Consider the following 17,462-nt stretch of genomic DNA (forward strand, 5'->3'; position numbering starts at 1 on the left):
ACAGAAAGGTTGAGATACCGGAAGGGTATCTAAATGAGTGGTGAAAGCAGTTGAGTGTTTAAGACAGTACAGTTGGAGTTTTCTGTTTGTTTGTTACTTTCTGCCAAAAACGTTCTGGCCTTACTATGGTTTGTGTTGGAGACTCAATCCCCAGTGCAGCCATTGGGAGGTGGGGCCCAATGGGAAGTGTTCGGGCCATGAGGGCTCCGCCCTCATGGATAGATCAATGCCACTCATAAAAGGCTTGAGGCTGTGAGGCCCTCTGGAGCTCTCTTGCCCAAATGATGTCTCCTGCCCTGTTACAATGCAGCCAAAGGACCCTCACCAGATGCAGCCCCTCAGCTTCTAGAACCATAAACCAAACAAGTTTCTGCTGCTTATAAATCACCCAGTCTGTGGTATTCTGTTATAGCAGCACAAAATGGATGAAAACAGACCTGGAGCTCACATTTTGTTGTTGTTTATAAATATAGTCAACTTAAATAAAATGAAACTACTCTTTTGGTGAAGAGGGGCTGTGATTAATGCTTGGCCAACTCTATTGGAATAAGATAAACTCCTTTAAACCATCAAGCTCATTTACAAGCTCTGTTTATTAAAATCGCTTAAACATTTCAAACTCCTTGCTTAAGTTTATCACATTTGGTTTCCTAGTTAGCATTTAAATAATTGACATGACACTTTTATATCCAATTAAGGCAGACTATTTTATATACATAAAAAATCTCTACTAAATCCGGTAAATTAAATCCATAAATAGAGTGATTCTATTCTAATAATGTTAATGAGCTATGTCAATATTTGTATGCCCATCAACTTAAAATCACAAGCCTAAAATCAATTTCACATTTTAAATTGGAATCACAAGCTTTTAAAATATTCAAATCACTTACATAAGAAACATGCACAAAATTGTTCTTAAATTTAATGCTATGGTTTGGATACGGTTTGAGTGCTTCCCTCAAGGGTTTGAGCTGAAATTCAATCCCCACAGTAAAGCCTTAATCTACCATGATGTTTAGAGGAGGCCCTTTGGGAGGTGGTCAGGACTGGGTAAGGTCATCAGGGTGGAGCTCCATGACCATGACTGGGTCTAGGTGGCTTCACAATGAGAGGGGAAAGACCAGAGAGACACACACACGCAGGTGCACTCCCTGTCTCTTACCATGGGGTGCTCTGTGTTGCCCTGGGACTACACCAGCAGGAAGGCCATCACCAGATGCAGGTCTTTGAACCTGCAGATCCCTGAGCTGAGAAAGCCTCTTTTCTTTATAAAGTTACACAGCCTCAAGTTATTTCTTTACGGTAATGCAAAATGGAGCACTACCCTTAACATGAAGGTAGCGATATTATATTTATTTTCTCATCTCAGTATCTAATTCTAAATAGTCCCAGACTTGGAGAGTATGTACTGAAAAGCAGCGCAGATTTACTGCCTCAAGGATTTAAACCTGCTGCATCAGGAGCTGAGGACCACACTACAGCTTCACAGAGCCAAGGTGACCTGGAGCCAGAGAATGTTCCAGAACTCCATTGCTGAAGAGTGGACAGCCTGAGCACTGCCTGGGTTACCATGACAACAGGAAGTGCCCAGTTGGCACCCTTCAGTGAAGTGTGATTTTAGAATCTTCATCCCATATACCTCTAAGTTCTTATTTTTAGTTAATAGAAGGAAGTTGGCAACTCCACCTGGCTTGGCTAACTTCCTCTATGACCTCATTGGCTTCTGCATTTATTTGGCACCCTAAAGAAATGGCTAACATAATTCCATCCTGCTCTCATGGCATTTTAATCCTGAACATTTGGCCCTGACCCAAGACTCTCAAGTCACAAGAACAAAACCATTCCCCTTCCTTGTGACCTTTTAGGATTTCCAAAGTGGGCTAACGGCATCTCACACTCCATTAGAGCAACCTCTCTTCCTGTACTGAATCTCAGCTTTGGATACTGTTCTCCTTCGATGTTCTGCCTCCTGCTCCTGGATGCCCTGGACATTAGCTGTGGCCACCCAAGCAGGGTGCTCTCTGGTCTCCAGCTCAGATGCATGAGCCTGTTCACTGCTGGACTCCACTGCTGGAAGCTCCCTGGCCATTCCCACCTTCCATTCTGTACCAGTCACCCCCTGAGGAGCAGGTACAAGCCTCTGGTTGTGATGGTCCAGCCTTTATATTTCTGGGGTGTGTGTATGGGGAGAGTGGACACACAGCAGCAGAGCTGGAGGCACATTGGCTCTAGGCCTCTCATCACTTGTACGTACATGTGTGCTGAGAATATCGCATTATCCCTGTTCCCACCTCATGCACTTTATAAGGGAACACAGCTGATACCTGGCAAAATCACCATGACATTCTCATGCTCCCAAGCAGAATATCTGCTGATGATTGTGTGTTTTCCTTCTAGTAACAGATATTCCTAGAAGATGAGTACAAACTGTCTTCTTTGATATTATATCAATTTGAATACTCTTCAGAAACTCCAATATTTACAGGAATCAATGGAGAAAGGAGGCAGCTGGATCCTGCAACGCATGGCTAGTTACCCATGGAGAACATGGGTGACGGTGCGGGCAGGGGACTTTGCTGGACCTCTGTCACGTCGAATCGCTGAAGGGTGGGAGTCACCGATTGTCTCAGCCCTGTGGTTCTCAACATGTGGTGCCCAGTGACATCAGCGTCACCTGCGAACCTGCTAGGAATGGAGCGTTCGGGCCTCATGGTCCAGCACCCTGTGCTCTGTCAACTCCCTGGTGGGTGACTGTGACGCAACACTGTCCTGTCCATGCTAACATGGACCTAACTCCCCTAAGTAAAGTTTCCCTCTTGGCCAAGTGGCACCTTTGAGTGAAACCTATGGGCGAGACACAAACCATATCCAAGTTTCACGATGAAGTTTTTCTTCTGGTGGTGATGAAATCATTCCATAGCTCCCCATTTTGAGGCCTTGAAACTATAACAGACTCTCCAAGCCTCCCAGACCATGGTGTCCAACTTTGAACACGGTTGTCACATGACTGCATTGAATGAACATGTGAAAGGAGGTTAATAAGAGCTTGGGGCTGCAGAGGGAAGGAATAGCATTACCCTTAGCTTGTTAGATACTGTACCTGCTGGGAGCTGCCTGACCCGCCCTGATGTGAAGTCAGCTCGGGCAGCAGGCTTGTCACACGTTCCTGCCCCTGGGAGGTCTTCCCTTCTGGATTTTACATTGCTTCCAGGGGTCCCTTCCCCTGCGGCACTGCCCTGCCAGTGAGGTGAGTTGCTGGCCTGGCAGCTCCTATGTTTCCCGTTTTCTCATCTCAGATGCAGCTAACTGGGTCCATTCCAAGATAATTCCATGACACAGGCATGAAATCTGCTGCCTTGGGTGCATCTCTAAGCCTGATGCAGGGCTCAGGGGCCTTTCAGACTGTTTACGTGATCGAATGGACTGCCCACTTACGTGCGGTGTTGCCATCCCTTGGACTCTTGGTGTTCTTTTGTTCCTTTAGCTTCATACATTGAAAAATTTCACACACAGAGAAAAGCTAAAATAAGAGTCTGATGAAAATCTGGCACGCTGCATCTAACAGTTTGCTGGATCAGCGCGCTCTCTCTCTCTCTCTCAACACACAGCCACACACACCACTCTTCTTCTAAGGGAATTGCAGATACGGTGTTCCATCACTCATACTTCACCACGCACGTCTCACACAGCTGCACCGTCACCCAACTCCAAGTTCATTTTCAGAGTCCTGGTTGTCTTCTTGTTCTTGACTCCGGTCAAGGTTCATCCTTTGCATGTGGAGGTCATGTCTCCAGCTACCTGCAGCAGGGCTTCTCCCTCTCTGTCTTACATGCACGTCACCAGAGAGGCTGGTCCATGCACGTCTGAATCCCACGGGGCCGGGTGGGGCCCAAGAGTCTCTCATTCTAAGAAACTTGCACTGGCCAAGGACCACACTTTGAGTAGCAAGGTTGGGACGTGTCCCCTAGTGTTTTTCCTTTGGTGACACTGACCACAGAAGGAGTCCAGTCCCACTTCCTGCAGAATGATCCACACGCCGAGGATTTCAACCAGGAAATTAACTGGTTTCTCTAAACTTCTCCTTGATTGTAAATCAGAAGTTCAGGGTGGAGGCTTGGTTCTTTTCTATGCAGACATTTATGGCAGGAACACTCTGGAAGTGGTGACGAGTGTGTCCTAGTGTACCCCAACAGGGACTCTCAATATCATCCACGCTGTTACTAACACTGTGCTAGGCCTTCACAGTGGTGGCCAGCTTCTCCATGGCCACTTTTTAAAGATTTATTTATTTGAAAGGCAGAGTGACAGAGAGAGGGAGAGACAACAAGAGAGAGAGAGAGAGAGAGAGAGAGAGAGAGAGAGAGGTCTTCTATCCACTTGTTCCCTCTCCAAATGGTCATAATGGCTGGAGCTAGGCAGGGTTGAAACCAGGAACCTGAAGCTCCTTCTGGGTCTCCCACGTGGGTGCAGGGACCACATACTTGGGCCACCTTCCTCTTTTTTTCCAAGCATATTAGCAGGGAGCTGGCTCAGAAGCAGAGCAGCCAGGAACCACTGCTCCGTATGGGATGCTGGTGTTCAAGGTGATGGCTTAACCCACTGCGCCACAACACTGGTGCCTCCAATTTTTTTTTTAATGAAAATTTTAAACACGCCCGCAAACAGATACAAATAATCTAACAGCACAGAGGAAAAACAAGATTTCAGGTTCCCAGTGGCAGTGTCTCCGGGGGAGCTCTCTGCCACCACCAGGCTTCTGCGGGGGTGGGGAGCCTCTCGCCCACCTCGGTCCCTTTCTCACCTGGATCCCAAAGCAGGGTTGTCCCACAATGGCAGTGGTGGCAACAGCATCCACCATCGTCACCTTATCCTCAGCTGTGTACCAAGCAGGATGCCAACCCCACGAGGGGACACAGTGGCCTACATGGGTGCCCTCAAATTTCACGGTGAAATTTCCCAACCCCAGTGTGACATGACGGTGTCGGGAGGTGAGGCTGCGAGGAGGTGACTAGGTCCCATGAGCAAAGCCTTTGCGCAGGGGACTGGTGCCCTTACGGAGACATGCCAGCGACTCCTCTGACCCTCTTGCCACCTGTGAGGACGCAATGAAAGGTCAGCAGTCTGCGGCCCACTCTTTCTATTGTTCACAAGCCCCAGGTCTCCAAGTTTCTGAGAATTTGTTAGAGCAACTGGAGGGAGGAAGTATGGTTAACCCCATTTTATACTTCCACCTAAGGTCACCATAGAAATGAGGATTTTCCCCCCTGAGAAGCCTGGCAGAGCAGGAGTGGGAACCTAGGCTGCTCTAGTGCTTGACCCCTACAACCCGCGACCACCTTTGGCTCATGGACACGACTCACGGAGGTAATATTGAGATGTGACTCCATATGAGTTGTTAAAGAAGTAACAGCAACGTCACCAGGGCTTTTCCAGAGTGATTTTAAAAATGAATTCCAAGGCGAGTTCTTGGTAAAAATGTTCATACGTTTGCAAAGTGGATGAGTAACAGAAGCTCATAGCCAAGGATCTTTTGTTCTCTTTGTTCCCCACTCAGGCGGTCCATTGAAAATGAGGCATATCTGGCCCGGCGTGCTGGACGGCGTGGGAAGCTTTCTTGACACCAGAGTAGCCACCCTGTGAAATGGTGCACTCAGGACACTGACACCCAAGAAACAGCAGCCAGGAGGGCTGAGAGGGGCAGGAGAGAGCTGGAGGGAGGAGCCAGGCGGCATCCACGGGTGTCTCCTGAGGGGCTCCTCCCTACACAGTCACCATGATCTGATCCAGGGACTTCCGTGTGAAGTGGGGCACCGTGGCCTCTTTGCTGGGGTACCCCACAGGGAGCAGCATCAGCAGCTTTTCATGGGCGGGGCGGCCCAGGAGCGCCCTCAGACGAGGCCCACAGTTGAGAGGAGTGGTGGTGACGGTCACCAGTCCTGCATTCTACAACAGAACCGGAAGAGAGTGCACTTTAGTCTGCAGGCAAGAGCACAGCCCTGCTACACCTGCCTGCTCTGTCGTTTCCCTCAAGTTGGGCAGCAAGGAGGCTGCCAGCTCAGGCGATGAGCATCTCAGCTCCTGCCTCCACTCCCCGACCTCCCCACCCTCTGCAGTTGGAAGCTTCTAGAAGAAGAAAATACTAATCTTATTTTCCAAAGCTGCGTAAGAAATAAGAATGGGTATTTTGGGGCCGGCACCGTGGCTCACTAGGCTAATCCTCCGCCTTGCGGTGCCGGCACACCAGGTTCTAGTCCTGGTCGGGGCACCGGATTCTGTCCCGGTTGCCCCTCTTCCAGGCCAGCTCTCTGCTGTGGCCAGGGAGTGCAGTGGAGGATGGCCCAAGTGCTTGGGCCCTGCACCCCATGGGAGACCAGGATAAGCACTTGGCTCCTGCCATCGGATCAGCGTGGTGCGCCGGCCGCAGCGGCCATTGGAGGGTGAACCAACGGCAAAAGGAAGACCTTTCTCTCTGTCTCTCTCTCTCTCACTATCCACTCTGCCTGTCAAAAAAAAAAAAAATGGGTATTTTGTAGTTAGAAATTTAGGGATCCAACCACACCAAAGGGCTGGCAAAGAGCAGAAAATTCCCTTTAGCTAAGGGGTCGGTCTACAACTTGGTGCACTACTGAAATGATAAGAGCAATCCTCCTAGCCCTACCTCTTTCACAGTGTTCCTACTAAATACTCTTTTCTGAATTCCAGCTCCCTGACTGTGGTCTGTTACCAATAGATACAATGTTGGCTTTGGACCACCTCTAGGATCTGTCCTGAAGGGCTCTCATGCTACATCATCATCTACCTTGATTTCCAGAGTTTTACAATGCCTCAGCTACCGTTCTCAAGAACATAGGCATGAAAAATATATGTCTTTCTTCTTCCTCTACAGGCTAGGATCAGCTCTACTTCATCATGGTGTGTCTCATCCTTTATCATATCTGCTCATATTGTTTGAATTTGGAATGGGTAAATCGTGACCTTCTCATTGAGAAAATATTTACATCTTAATTCTGTGTGATTTTATATTTTGATCCTCCTTGAAAACACAGCTTTTGTTCTATACTGAATTTTGGATGTCTTAGAAATCTGTGAACATACAGAACATGTTAGATAACCCTTCTCTTTGAGATAACTTCTTTTACTATTGCATCTTCCACTCTCTCGGGATGCTAGCACTTTGATCTTCTGACAGATCAGGAGTTCTTTAACCTGAAATCCTCAGATCAAAAAGGGTCAAAGATAGAATTCAGCAGGTCTGTGTAACACCTATGACTTTGTCACAAATAAAATTCACAGATATTTCATATCACGTTACAATCGTTACAGATATTTTGAAACATCATCATCGTCATCATGATGTTTAAAATTGTAGACCTACTGTTAGATCCTGGAATTTAATGCACTGATCAAGGCCTGCCTGTTTTATTCTAAATAACAGCAATAGCCAAGCGCTTCTGTGACCGTGGAGCCAGCAGGGGAAGCAGCGAATCACGGTGAATGAAAACACCCATGCCCAATCAAAAAGGACTCAGTGGCTACGGGATGCACCGGGGATAAAGGAAATCCCCCACCAATCTCTCCCCAGACCTCCAAATAACGAGCATTTGGGTCCAAAGTGAGGCTTCCAGGCACTTCCCCGGCCACCCTTCTCCAGGAACCAGCAAGAGGCCCCGGAGCTGCCCAGTCCTGCAAGGCCAGCTTATTCCCGTCACACCCTATGTAAGGAGGGGGCTACCACAGTGTTCTCCTCCCTCTGATCACAACTTGCCTCAGCAAGCGCTAGAGGGCAGCAGCGAGCCGAGCTCCCAGGGAGCCCTCGCTGCTCCTGGATGGACCGCGGGACCTGTGGCCTCCGCTCGGGATCCTTTGTTCACCTACTCACAGGTGCAGTTAGGAAGTAGATGCCGGTCATCTGAAAGCACGTGCCTCTAGCGGTGGCTGTGTCCCCGGGAGCTGCTCAGCCGACACACTTGTCTGAGACGATGAAGCAGCTCGTATGTGTCGGAATGGACTGGCCCTCGAAAGTAGGACCACTCGCGCTGATAATCTTCGCTGCTGTGTTTATTTTGCGTTTTTGCCGTCTCTCCACCCCCAGCCCTGACTCCAAAGCCCTGCAGAACGCTCAGTTCACCAGCAACCCCTGGGACCGCCGCACGGAGGGAGCTCCGAGAATTTCTGCTGCGCGAGTGAATCGAATGGCTTGCGAGGCCCATCTGCACTGTGCTCTATCCCATGTTAGCGTTGCTCTCACCGCTGTGCAGATAAGAGGAAAATGCCAGCCCGTAGCTGTGTTAAGTCATACAACGCCAAGTCAGCGTGTCAGGGAAGGCGCTGGAAGACAGTGCAGCCCCACTGCTAGCTTTGCCATCGTCCCCTCCCCCGCTGCAGGGGGCGGGGGGCAGTAGACACGGGCAGGGAGCGAGTCTCGGGGACTTTCAGCCTCTGAAGCTCTTGTGTGTCTGCCGAAGCCCTTGAAGCTGCAGGTTGTTACAGATGAGGGCAAACTGAACGACGATCCTTCGGACCCGAAATGATTTTCCAAGTGAATTTCCAAGAAGAATTCCAGCCTGTTGGACCCTCCTCATCACCCACCGGGGTCTCCAGCATTAGGAGTTTCTCCGGCATTCAACTTTGCATAAAGTTTCCTAACATCCCTGATTTGGAAACTCTGATGAAATGTGCTAATAGGGCCACCATAGTGCCCCTCCACTCCCAAGTCCTGTTTCTCCCCCGTGGCGCAGTGGGAGGGAAACATACCTGCAGGGCAGCTAGCAGGATGCCACAGGCGATGGAAACGCTGATCTCATTGTAGTAGTGCACCTTTTTCTTGCCCTTTGCAGTAAAGCCATGTACTTGTTTGAAAATGAGAATCAGAACAGGGGCATCGTCCAAGTAATCTTTAATCCAGTTGGTTCTGGTTGGGGAGGGAAGAGATAATGGAGAATATTGGCTGTTGCTCTCTTCACTGCCTTAGTTTACTTACGATGAAAATAAAAATGCATGAACTTGCTGTTTATATTTAGGTTGAAAAAAAAAAAGAACAGGATTTTCGTTTAGGTCTTGTTCATCTTCTGCTGCCCAAGAGCATTGAATTGATAAGGGCCCAGCATGCCGTAGCAGGAAGCTGTCATGGGGTACATGGAGGACCTCTGTAGCCCAGAAGGCACTGTTCACAGCCCAGAGAAGCCTGCCAAGTGCTGTCAAAGCAACACAAACCAAGTGCATCAGGAGGAGCCCCAAACTGAAACACTAATTTTGAGGAAGATTGGGAGAAATTTCTAGAAAGTGACTTCAAGTCCGGGCATTGAAGACCTGGGGTGGGGCTGCAGGAAGATGGGGACGGGCACCCCAGGCCTTGAAGGTGGTGTTGCGATAGAGAATGCGCAGCAGGTCAGGCACTTTTCGGAGGGCTGGAGGCTGTGCTGCATGCTGGGGTAAGGGGGGCTGGCCCGGGACACACCCATCTCCCAAGGGTCTGCCTTCATGGGGTGGGCGATGGAGATCTGTCACAGCTTCTGAGCAGAGGCCTCCTAGGATCAAATCTGGTTCAAAAAGAGGCGGATCCAGTGGTATGGGAGAGGAACCAATGACAAAGTCATCCCAGTGGGAGAGACACCACAGGAGACCCTGACAAAGGCCCTGCAGGAGGGTGGGCAAGGAGAGCCTGGAAGGGGAGAGACCGCAGAATGCAGCGCAGGAGCAGGCCGGGGGAGGCTAAGAAGACTGAGAGATTGAACTGCAATCCCAGGGAGAAGGCAGATGCTGCTCGCCCAGGTAGGGGAAAGGAAGGGAACTCCTGCGGGAACAGGAGACGGTTTACATGAGACACAAACACGGAATTGAAATTGGTGTTTTCTAGCTCAGAACATGCATTTTTTTTCTGTTTCCCATTAACCTGTGCCATATATTTTAGTGGAAGTTTTATTTGCTCACAGGTATTCAAAGGAGCGACAGTCTTACAATCCTATTTTTGGAATTTTTCCTTAAGCTCTATCATGCCATTATTTAGCAATAAATGGTCACCAATCATTTCGTGTTTACCCCATGCAAGTTTCTCTTCTTTAAAACATACTAAGCTCACGTGTGCATCTTTCTGGGATTCTTCTTACACTAGTGAGATCTATGTCACATCTCCAAAGCTGCCTTTACCATCCAGCCAGCTCAGTCCCGCTACTCGGTTGCCGAGTCTTTTCTCCCCACAGAGAGAATGGGAATGGGTTAGGAGGTCAGCTCTGGAGCTGCACTTGCAGGGCCACACTGGGGCAGCTCCTTGGCCTCTCAGGATTCAGCTTCCTCATTCGCAATCGGACTATCGTTCTCCCACTTGTGGGGTTATTGTAACAGTGAGAGAAGTTGCATGTACACAAGGGGTCTCCAAAGAGTTCACAGATAATGCATATGATGAAAAGCTATGCATGGATTTCAAAATTCTTGGCACCAAAACAAACTTTTAATTTTCTGTGAAGATTTTGAAGTCTGCTTCTATGTAACAGTTTTTAACACCACAAAGATCAGAATTTCAAATCTTGGAAACATCAGTGCCGAAGAACCAGTTTTAATCCACTTTCCTGACTCACTCTCCAGCCCCACCCCCTGCAGGGCACACCTTTAGCACGTGGAGCAGACCATGGAGGTTGCTCTGATGTCCACCCAGCCACCCACCACCTAATGCTGCTGCCCCAAGGCAGGTGGATGTCATCAAGAGACTGCTGTGCATGTCCCAGACCAGGCTGTATTACATAAACTTGTATTCTCTATGATCTTTCCATGATTTAAAGTTGTAATTTTTGCGTTATTGCTTTGTATAAAATGTATATTGATAGAGGGAGAGAGAGAGAGGAAATAAGACAAATTTGCAAAATAGGAGGTGAAAATTAAATAAGCAATTTGCTTATATTCTAAGGCAGGTCAATTATTTTAGAATTTTGTGCTAATTTACTTTACCTAAGCATGCACTGATATTTGAATTTTGGTTCATTCAGTCGTATAAGAATTCATTATGACATATTAGAGCTAATACAAAGACAACAAAGAATTAATTCTGTTAAAAGAAGGACTTGTTGAAGCCCCCACTGTGGTACAGTGGGTTAAAACCCTGGCCTACAGCACTGGCATCCCATATGGGTGCCAGTTCTAGTCCCAGCTGCTCCACTTTGGATCCAGCTCCCTGCTAGTGCGCCTGGGAAAGCAGCGGAGGATGGCCCAAGTTCTTGGGCCCCTGCACCCATGTAGGAGACTCAGAAGAAGCTCCTGGCTCCTGGCTTCAGACAGGCTCAGCTCCAGAAGTTGTGGCCATTTGGGAAGTGAACCAGTGGATGGAAGACCTCTCTCTGCAACGGTCTTTCAAGTAAATAAAATAAATCTTTAAAAGAAGAAGGAGAAGGAGAAGAGGAGGAGGAGATAAAGAAGAAGAGGAAAAGAAGGACTTGCTAACAGTTGCACCTCTGATGGGGGTGAGGGCTCCTGCTGGTAAGATGGAGATGTAAGATTGGAAAGGGAAGCTGGATCTGGCCTGAGTCTCTAGCAACAGTTATGGGTTTCAGAGTGACTGAAACACTGACAAGGTGCATGACCATTTGCAGTTCCATTCAACAAGCATTTATTCTGTTATATACTGTGTATCAGCATGGCATGGGTGGTACAACGTGAGGCTTTTTAAATCCAACTCCCTGGACCCAGAGTTTGTGTGTGTGTGTGTGTGCACATACACACATGTATATCTGTACGTATGGTTGCCAGAAATAGTCTATAACTTAATAGGATTCTCAAGGGTAACTTGTTGTACAACACAGATTTCTAAAAAGTTGCCTATAAAATGAGAAAAAAAGGAAGCAAGAATTAAAGTGCTATGAACAATGGAAGTGGTACATGAGGTGCTCTGGGCACAGACGAGAGAGCAATTAGCTGTTGAGGAAAGTAAGGGGATGAATTGGATTCTGGAGGGACAGTTCATACACAGAGTAGGACTTCTCTCCAAGTGTAGAAACGCAGCTTGACTTTTATCTACCCCAGTTTCTCCCATGAATATTCAATAAGGTTAGCAAATCCATCGTTAATACCTCGTCCTTGTTCCACAGGTTGGTAATAAGTTACAGTTCTGTAAAACATCAATTTTGAGAGGGTTTAAATATCTTAGGAGAAAATTGTACCCTGGGGTCAAATGAAGGAAAAAGAGCTTACCACTTCTCACTAAAACACTGGGCAGGAAGTCCTGCTGTGCCCCCAGGACTGCCATCCCATCATCCTGTCCCTCTCTCTAACACTGGGCAGGAAGTCCCGCTGTGCCCCCAGGACTGCCATCCCATCATCCTGTCCCTCTCTCTAACACTGGGCAGGAAGTCCCGCTGTGCCCCCAGGACTACCATCCTGTCTCCCTTTCTTAGTCACTGGGGAGTGTTGCATGGCAGGTGCCAGAACTGGCCACAGGAAACCTCTGCTGAGTCCTGGAGGAATGAGGTGCTCCACATTCCGAGAGCCAAGGACTCGCACTCCCTCCCTCAGGGCCTTCTAGGAGGCCAGAGCCAGTGGCTCCAAGCACCAACCCTCCTCACGCGCAGCCTCAGTGGAGCTTGGGCAGGGAAGGAGATCGCCTTTGAGGCCTCCCCCACCCCCAGTGAGAGGAGTCACACTAGGGTCTACCACACTGCTTTCCTGGGGACAGGGACACCCACGAAGCTACCAACACTTGCCCTAAATTTCTGCTTTTACTACAGTTGCCCTGAAACTGAAGTCAGCTTAGCAAAGTCGTTCGGAAGACCCGATCATTTTAACAAAACAATTTTCTTTGTTCAAGATCTTGAGAAGCATTTCACAGTCTTGTGTTCAGAAGAGTGAAAACTGAAGGATTGCTTCAAAGTCTTGTTGAGGAAGCAGTCACCAGGACCAGACCCTGTTTATCTACAAAACACGCACACGGCAAGACTCTAGCTTCATGATTCCTCCCAAAGTCAAAATCAAGCTTTTTTATATATGTAACATTTAAAACACAACCAGGAAACTGCAGGGACAGTGGTTGCACTTCAAGAAAACAAGCCAAACGCCCCCCCTTCCAACAGAGCTGTACCTCAGCTTCCTAAGGTCTGCCACCCATCGGTGCCCCATTCTTCTCATGTAGTTTATTTCCTCCTCTTCCTCGATGACTTCCCGGATCTGGTGTTTCACGGCTGGGTCCTTCACCACCACAAAGGTCCAGGGCTCTGTGTGGGCCCCACTTGGGGCTGTTCCTATTACACAGTAGATGAAACTCAGAAATGAAAATGGCAGGCAAGCACGGGTTATTAATCGAGAGGCAAATAGAATATTTCATCCTTGCTCAAATCAGTTTGATCATCTGGGAAACCAAGAGCTGGGCTGTGGGCTCTGGCATGCAGCTTCCGGTTCACTGTATACCAAGTCTCACTTTGGGAGTCTCTGAACCAACGCATGAGGGCAAGGCCAGGACTTCTTGGGCTGTAGGACCAACTCCTGCTACTCAAGTCACGCGGGAGAAAATGTCCCTGAACAGCTGCACCATACCCAAGGGAAGAAACTCGGAGGGGAGATTCTGATACTCCAGATTCACCATTCGTTTTTATATTTTTGAAAAAAAAAAAAAAGATAAAGTTGTGAAGCTCATTGGAAATGTTGAAATTTGTTTAGTGCTTATGTCAAAGCCCTGGGTATGGCTCTGTGGGATTTGTGGTCTTTCTGGGGACATGCAGAGTTGGGGAATGCTTGGCCCCAGGTGTTAATATGTGCAGCATCCCAAGGCAAAGCTCCATGGTGCACCCCTTGTCTAAGATGTTGAATTCCCTTTGAGATCCTAGAGAGGTCTTGGAACCACTTCTGACCCTGGTGTCACCCCTCAGTCCTAGAGAGGGCCCATTGTTCCTGGGTGTACCACAGAGACACACAGAAATTTAGCTGCAGGACATTTCTACAAGTGTAGAACTCAACTCGACTTTTGGCTGTTTCTTCCTTCCTGTTGAGTGGTTGAGTGGAATCAACTCTGCCTGTAGAAAGAATGAGGCCGATGAGCTCTTGTTGGGGTTTGCTGTCTCACACCACTCCTAATACCCACTGGCTTGTAAAACACAAGTCAAACTGGAAATTTTTACCCAGAGGGATTCTAGTTGACTTTATGTTCATTTTATTTGCTCACTTAATATTTGAATTTCTAAACTGAAGAAATAGATTTCTCTCAGTGTTTTCAGTTACTCCAAGTCTACTTTAAAAATCACAAGGGCACACTCATAGGTAGAGATATAGCTAAAGGGGAAATTTAGTAATTGCTGTTGCTTTGTTAAAGGACTCAGCAGTCTACTGCATTTTTATTCTTAACTGGACCCGATAGACATGCAATAATTTCTGCAAGTGAACATGAACGTGATTTATGTAGGAATAAGGTTCCAATCAGAAGAGACTCTCAAGTACAAATGTAAGGGCTTTCTCTTATAGCTCCTACTCCTTTTCTGTAATTCTATTTTTCTCCCCTCTGTGGAGATACTAATTTATGATGACAATGGGTTTGTCTTGTTTTGGTTCACATGGGGAAATTTTGCTAGTTCATTAGATTTCTATGCTGGAACATCTGGTATGTACATAAGAAATTTGTTTCCCAAAAGGTAAATGTTTGTGTGTGCTTGTGTATGAGTGTGTATGATTGTGTATGTGTGGTGTGTTTTAAGGGGAAAATGTTAAACAGATGTTTATCTTCCAATCATGTTCAGAAATCCTAGCCTTTAATAATACTTCATAAAATCAAAAAGTTTCAGAGATTTTGAAATATTAGTACATTTGCTTTCAAGAAATTTGTTAATAGTGAAAATGTAAAGTGGAAACCATTATGGGTCTGCCAGTCACTCAACATCTCAGTAAGACTTTATAGATAAATATATCACTCTTGGCCTTAGTCATTGTGTTTGAACTTCAACATTACTCCAATATTATCTCACTAGCAAGGCCCCTGACACTCTCAAAATCCCAGAGTGTAACTACAAACCTGCAGCTTTGATGACATTGTCAATGACTTCCATAGGGACCTGCTCATTGCTTATGAACCTGATCGAACGTCTCTTATTGAGAAGTTCATAAAATTCTTGGGACCTCTTAACCATTTCCTTCTCAGAATACCGGGTGTGGATGAATGGGATGTGTTCCACATTCTCCTCAGACTCCTCCACGTCATCGGCATCTAAAAACAAGACCAGGAAAGGTAGCAAATTAGATGAATTTTCTTGGTCATAGGTGGACACCAGGGGAGAAGGAGACAAAGTTCTGAAGTTGTAAATTTATATAAGCAAAACAAAAAGAAAAAAATCCATTAAAATAAAAAAATAGATCTACAGAGTCCTGGCCACTGATCTTGACTATCCATCAAACTCCAGGCTTGTTATAAAGCAAAAAAAGAAAACTTACCTATAGAAATATAAGAAATTCAAATTTCTGCTGATGTTTGAGTAGGTTATTCAAAACAAGCTTGCATCCATTGAGAACCACTTAGACCATAAATGAGGTATGTTTTAAGATTTTTAAAAATCACTGAGCTGACAGCACAATAAAAAATTCCCAGACCAAAACTGGACAAAAAATACGAAGTTACAGGTAAATAAGCAGAAAAGCAGTTTCCCCGATTGTGCTCATTGGCCAATCCCCACACATTTAATTTTCCACATTTTTGGGATTCAAAAGCAATGGAAATAAAACCCAGGCCCATACACCATGGGAAGCCTAATAAGCTAGGACCCCAAGACCCTTCTTAGGGAAAAAGAGAATCAAATGAATCAGTTCTCGAGGGTTTGCATTAGTTTTGTGGGTCCTTCCTCAAAGTTGTCCTTGGAATAAAATGGACTTGCCTCTTGACCTAGCAAAAGCAAATGCTACTGTACAAATAATTTTAAGTCCAATTATTACCAAGTGCAATCAGTCACATAAAGAAACAATCTCTTGAATGAAGAAGAGCTGAATCAATTTTTTCCCATCTATTTTTTTTAACTTTTATTTAATGAATATAAATTTCCAAAGTACAGCTTATGGATTACAATGGCTTTTTCCCCCCATAACTTCCCTCCCACCCGCAACCCTCCCCTATCCCACTCCCTCTCCCCTTCCAGTCACATCAAGATTCATTTTCAATTCTCTTTATATACAGAAGATCAATTTAGTATATATTAAGTAAATATTTTAATAGTTTGCACCCACACAGAAACACAAAGTATAAAATACTGTTTGAGTACTAGTTATAGCATTAATTCACATTGTACAACACATTAAGGACAGAGATCCTACATGAGGAGTAAGTGCACAGTGACACCTGTTGTTGACTTAACAAATTGACATTCTTGTTTATGGCGTCAGTAATCACCCGAGGCTCTTGTCATGAGTTGCCAAGGCTACGGAGGCCTTTTGAGTTCGCCGACTCTGATCATATTTAGACAAGGCCATGGTCAAAGTGGAAGTTCTCTCCTCCCTTCAGAGAAAGGTACCTCCTTCTTTGATAGCCTGTTCTTTCCACTGGGATCTCACTCTTGGAGATCTTTCATTTAGGTCATTTTTTCTTTTTTTGCCAGAGTGTCTTGGCTTTCCATGCCTGAAATACTCTCATGGGCTCTTCAGCCAGATCCGAATGCCTTAAGGGCTGATTCTGAGGCCAGACTGCTGTTTAGGACATCTGCCATTCTATGAGTCTGCTGTGCATCCCGCTTCCCATGTTGGATTGTTCACTCCCTTTTTTGTTCTATCAGTTAGTATTAGCAGACACTAGTCTTGTTTATGTGATCTCTTTGACTTTTAGTCCTATCAGTGTGATCAATTGTAAACTGAAACTGATCACTGGGACTAGTGAGATGGCATTGGTACATGCCACCTTGATGGGATTGAATTGGAATCCCCTGGCAAGTTTCTAACTCTGCCATTAGGGGTAAGTCCGAGTGAACATGTGCTTAACGTACATCTCCTCCCTCTCTTATTCCCACTCTTATATTTAACAGTGATCACTTTTCAGTTAAATTTCAACACCTAAGAATATTGTGTATTAATTACAGAGTTCAATCAATAGTAGTATTAAGTAGAACAAAAAAATACTAAAAGGGATAAAGTATTAAGTTAGTTGTTCATCAACAGTCAGGACAAGGGCTGATCAAGTCACTGTCTCTCATAGTGTCCATTTCACTTCAACAGGTTTCCTTTTTGGTGCTTGGTTAGTTGTCGCCGATCAGGGAGAACATATGGTATTTGTCCCTTTGGGACTGGCTTATTTCACTCAAGCATGATGTTTTCCAGATTCCTCCATTTTGTTGCAAATGACCGGATTTCATTGTTTTTTTACTGCTGTAAAGTAGAGCCGAATCAATTTTTAAAAATACAGACAGATGCTCAATGATTCCAAATATTGAAATTATTGACAAACTAATACAAGTCTGTAGGACATAAGAAAGGACAAAAGATGACATATAAAATATGAGAAAACAGAATTTCTCAAACTG

General features: G+C 46.2%; 1 protein-coding gene across 3 annotated transcripts in view; it reads right to left on the minus strand.

The window, feature by feature from the left end:
- Nucleotides 1-574: 574 nt before the first annotated feature.
- Nucleotides 575-17,462, minus strand: part of IYD (iodotyrosine deiodinase) — a 31,444-nt gene continuing 14,556 nt past the window's right edge. For 2 of the 3 annotated variants that reach the window (XM_051854242.2, XM_051854243.2), the window contains 4 exons: nt 14,981-15,172; nt 13,064-13,223; nt 8,758-8,914; nt 575-5,946 (listed from right to left, as the gene is read on the minus strand). In XM_051854242.2, the coding sequence (XP_051710202.2) occupies nt 5,764-5,946; nt 8,758-8,914; nt 13,064-13,223; nt 14,981-15,172 (692 nt within the window). In that variant the 3' untranslated portion in view covers nt 575-5,763. The other variant, XM_051854245.2, reaches the window with a different exon arrangement.

Source organism: Oryctolagus cuniculus, chromosome 5 (genome assembly GCF_964237555.1).
Source record: "Oryctolagus cuniculus chromosome 5, mOryCun1.1, whole genome shotgun sequence".
NCBI classification, from domain to species: Eukaryota; Metazoa; Chordata; class Mammalia; order Lagomorpha; family Leporidae; genus Oryctolagus; species Oryctolagus cuniculus.